We start from the raw sequence: 5,000 nt of genomic DNA on the forward strand, positions 1-5,000 counted from the left end.
TTCTAACTCTTCCACTTTTTCACTAACTTACTTCTACCAACTTCCCTACTTTTACTCTGCTTACTAGTTCAAGTATAGTAGCGGTTTTAATAGACAAAGCTGGACATGTTTGGGTTAGCTGACCGGAAGACTTTCTATTGTATATCTTATCGCGAACATTGCAACAGGTTTGCTATTGTTAGGGAATAGATTAGCCTACGCATAGCCGCAACTGACAAGTACCAAAGAACCAACGTCAGCTCTAACACCACAAACACGACCACCTGTAAAAAAACTAACATCTGACAATGCCAAGCGAACATTCCTAATATGTCAATAAATCAGGGACACCCAACGTCAATTTTCGGAAAATATCTGTTCGGAAGACGATTTGAAGACCTAGAATTTTCGGAACATTTGTTGTAAAATTTCTTGCTTAGCTGCCTCTCCTAGGGTTTTCGAACATATAAAAATGGTATAATTGCCCATTTCCAACGGATTTTTACCCTAAAAAGGTCACCTAGAATTTTCGGGAGCCTTTGTTTTGATCCCTATAATTTTCGGATCACTAGACTTTCAGCTAGGAAATCCGAACAGATGAAAAAGTTTTAGGGGATAAAAATATGCCTATATCTACCGTTTAAATACTAGAAGACGTTCAACAATGTTATTTTTAAGTGGTTTTGAACTATATTGTCGTTGGGTGCCCCTGATAAATAAATTCGCGAGCTGAGCATAACTTCAAGTACAATTAAAAACAAAAGATCAAAACAGGAATTCCAAACAGTACGTAGACAAAAACAAGACTTAATGAAACCAAAACTAAACTTAAGATAAGATAGATCCGTCTTAAAAATAACTTTCAAAATACTTCACAACAAAATTCAAAAAAACCTCTTTTACAAGAGGACTAGAACAAAATACTAAAGAAATAAAAGAGGATATAATCATCGTCAAATTAAACAGGTGCATCTAACCACCGAATGTTTCCAAATACGCCCGAAGTGTCTCAGATGGTTTTCTCTATGCTTTAGAAGCCTGTTTGATTAATTTAGAGTTGCCCTAAAAAACTATTTATCTGTTGGGATGTCTTAGGGGAACTTTGGTTGTCACGAAAGTCTTAGGTGGCTTTTTCGTCTCATCCGGAAGTGTTAGCTACCCTTCCGGGTCCAGTCGAAAGCTTGAGGACATGAAGTAGCCTTGCTTTCATTAGAAAATTATAGGGGACGTTTTGTCTTTATACCGAAAGTTTTAGGAGACCTTTTTTTAACAATAATCGCAATATCTTGGTATTAAAATGGGAATAACACGAGCTACGAAAATCGTAGTTAAGCTATTAGAAAACCTCCGAATATTTTAGACGAATGGAACGGTTATTCAGAAATTTTTAGCTTTTCTGACCTCTAGAAATTTCTAGGTAACATTTGCGCCTTCGAACAGTTATTTTACAGAAAAAAGGTTGCTGGGTGCCTCTGATTAAACATATCTAACGGCTTCACAAAGCCGTCATTACGTACGCGGAAACACTTAAAACTCGCCCATTTATACGGTATTACTTAATCAAAAGCCTTCTCTGCATAACTCGTTTGATGCCAAAAATTGACGTCTACAAATCATCTACTGGTGTAAGGTAGCGCTGGGAACATCGACATGCTGTCAACTGAAGAATTTTTTTATTTTCAAAAAGGAAAGGTCAATTACAGCACACAGTTGATAATGAAGTGTCCGCATTAGCTGATGGTGGCTTTCAATAAGAAGTTGTTGATTGGGCAAGAAATAAGTGTCCGTTGTCCGCATTAACGGGTGTCCCTATTGAATGGGTTGAATTTTATTGAGAAAATGTACTAAGGGCTTTCCCCAGGGACAAAGAAAACTGTCCGTAAAGCGACTGTTTTAATTTCTGTAAAATATCTGTAGGTTCAGAGAAGCAAATATTGCCTTGAGTCTAAAAATGTCTAGGTGATCCAGTCGTTCCATTCACGTGCAATTTTCGAAGATATGTCTTATAATTTTCCTACGATTTTCTGAAGTTTAATTTTTCACATTTCACTCACCTGGTTAGGTTATTTTTCGTCGAAAAAAGGACAACTAAAATTTTTTGATTCAAAAATGTGATGGACAGAGGAATCAGAAAATTCTTTCTTTCGTTATCACTACTACATACTACCGCGTGACATTTACTCCGATCGCCAAAAATTTTATGCTATATTGTAGATTGATCTATATGTTATCTATGCTATATGTTAGACTTATGATCAAAGTAAAGGCGGGGATACCAGAGGGCTTCAAAGTAGGATGGTACCCACACAAAATAACCGGATCGAGTCACCTTAACCCCCCAGGTTAGGCTATTTTTCGTAGAAAAAAGGAAACCTGAAATTTCGGATTCAAAAATGTGATAGAGAGAGGAATCAGAAAAATTCTCACCGTCGTAATATGTTAAATTGCATCTAAAATTTTCGGGAAAATAATACTGAAGCCCTTGTAGTTTCGAAGACTCAAGTTCAGCTAAGATGATATGATAGTCCCCGCCTCTCGGGTTATCATATGCCCGAACCTACATTGGATATCGCATACTGATGTATTACTAAGACGCCTTAGAATGCGATGGCATGAAAATGGGTCAAAGTTGTTTTATAATCACCGATTCCTTTGACATAACCGTATTTACTCGAATAAGCGCCCGATGCTGATTAAAATTTTCACTTCTCAAATGTGGTGCTTATTCGAAGCGGCTCTTATTTGAAAGTTGGACGCTACTTCTTTGCTTCTTTTCAGTTACCGATATTATTTCATTTTATGACAGAAACGTCTTTTGGTTTTGATTGCATCGGGGCCGCGCAGCTTATTTGAGGGAGGCGCCTATTAACTCAGTATTTTTGTCCCAAATGCGGCACTTATTTGAGGGCGGTGCTGATTCTAGCAAATACGGCATTTTACCATGAAATTTTATTTGTTACTAGGAAACTATAACGGAAACAAGACGTCCTAGGGTTCCGTAAAAGTTCTAAAAGTTGACCGGTCTGATTTTCATCTCAGCTCTCTTGGCAGAGTACTTATATCCTTTCCATGTATACCAGTTGACACCATCGGCATATGATGAATGTGAACCGTTGTGATAAAAACCATTCAAGTTTGAATGATGGCAACGAGAGTACCACCAGGCTCCTCTGAAGGTCACAGCGCAGTTTTGTGAGACGGCATCATGATCTTGGTCTCTAGTGCTAAACGGCTGGTCTCGATGCCACGACGTTAATGAGTCACCAGCAGTTCCTAGGGGTCATACAAGGTCATTTTACCAGGAATGTTTGGAGTAGAATACCTGAATATAATCTAATATTGAAGTGCAAGATAGGGGCTGCGTTTGGAAAGTAACTGAGCTCCTTTTGAAACTGACTAGAGTTTTCAAGTTTGCAAGAAACCGCTAACCTGAACAAACATACAACGAATAATTAAGAAACGAGGACAAAATACTGTATATCAAAATCATCTACATTCCAAGCACGATACCTGAGTACATTCCTAGAATGAGCTTGTATTTAGTCGTTTCGTTTGTAACTGCAAACATGTCATATTCAGCGTAAGCAGTGTTGCCTGTAGTTTCCTCTAGATCAACTCGAAGCCGGATGCATTTTTTATTGGTCAGGCGGTAAATTTTGTCCAATCCAAGCCAGAACTCGCCATTCAGGTCACCGAACCCATTTTTGTAGTCATTCCAGTAACGATAGAAATCAACCGAGCCATCCAGTCTCTTCTGAAACACTGTCCATCCCCCTCCGGTTGTTTTTTGATCACAGAACACATCAAAAGCACCTTCACCATCAGGGTCGATTGTGTACACACCGCTGACCCTCTTGCCACATTCGTATAGCTCAGCACAGTTCTTAGCTGTTCGGGAAAGATAATCTTAAATTCATTTGAAATAGAGAGGAGAAGTCGTTACGTCATGTTGCCATGGTAGCAAATTTCTGAATGACAACAAACCGAAAACGTCACTTAAAAAGTGAATTCGCACTGTTTCAAACTTCATCGATTTTATTTAATTTCATTTAATTTGTCAAATATTGGCGAAATTTCTGGGCTTGAATCAGAAAGGACGGTATCCATGTTTACAAAAAGGAAAATAAAATTTTTATGCTGTGTTCACCTGCTCCATAAAGCGGGCGCATGAAATTAGGAGATTTGGTGTTGCAGTCGTGCAACGACGACTAAGAAATGTACAAAAAAGCGTGATCACGTGCAAAGTTGTTGTTTTGTTAATCTAAACCTATTGCTTTTTTGCCATTCTCGTAGTCTGCGTAGCAGGCGCTAGGAATGAATGGATGCAAGAAAGAACGGGCGCGCGCGAGGGAGACACGCGAGGGGAGAGGGAGCTCATTCTCGTTGCCGTCGCCATCGCCTTTGCTTAAGCTGCCCATTGTTGTCATCCAAAAATTTTGGATGACAACAACAGAAGCAATGACGACGGCGACGGCAGCAAAAAGGGCAAAGAAGCAATGGGTTTATATTATAGCCAAACAACTTTGCACGTGCATCAAGCACACTTCACTCTCCGTACTTGTCGCCGCGATTTTTTGTTGTCTTGATTGTCAGTAGTCTCTTTCGCAATTTTAATCTCTGTGCCAGTTGTTTTCAGTCGTACATGAACATCGCATGCGGGAAGATACTCAAGATGCCGCACGTATCACGTAACATAATTAATTCTTTATTATGTTGAAGCGCAACTCTAATACTGTTCATTCAAACACGCAACAGCTCGCTCTGCAAAGTTGGCGCTTGTCAAAAGTCGGAACCGGCTGGCCGTATGAGTAATTTTGAAAAATGTTTGAAAGTTTTTGCTAAAAGCCCTGATTATTACCCTGCATACTACGTAGGAGGAGATTGATCTGACTAAACAGGTCTCGACATTGTGGACCTCTCTTCATGAAAACGTTTTATAATGTGATCTGCAGAATTATAGGTTTAAATAAGGAAAAAAAAAACATAAATTCTGTCCGAGGTCTGTACGATAAACAAACAGC

At 39.0% G+C, this 5,000-nt stretch overlaps 1 protein-coding gene across 1 annotated transcript in view; it reads right to left on the reverse strand.

Moving 5' to 3' along the window:
- Positions 1-2,680: 2,680 nt before the first annotated feature.
- Positions 2,681-5,000, reverse strand: part of LOC140931353 (uncharacterized) — a 17,794-nt gene continuing 15,474 nt past the window's right edge. Inside the window, exons 3-4 of the mRNA XM_073381152.1 lie at positions 3,490-3,867; positions 2,681-3,252 (exon numbers count right to left, since the gene is read on the reverse strand). Coding sequence (XP_073237253.1) covers positions 2,987-3,252; positions 3,490-3,867 — 644 coding nt within the window. The 3' untranslated portion in view covers positions 2,681-2,986. The remainder of the gene's footprint in view (positions 3,253-3,489; positions 3,868-5,000) is intronic.

The sequence above is a fragment of the Porites lutea genome, chromosome 3 (assembly GCF_958299795.1).
Source record: "Porites lutea chromosome 3, jaPorLute2.1, whole genome shotgun sequence".
Lineage (NCBI taxonomy): Eukaryota > Metazoa > Cnidaria > Anthozoa > Scleractinia > Poritidae > Porites > Porites lutea.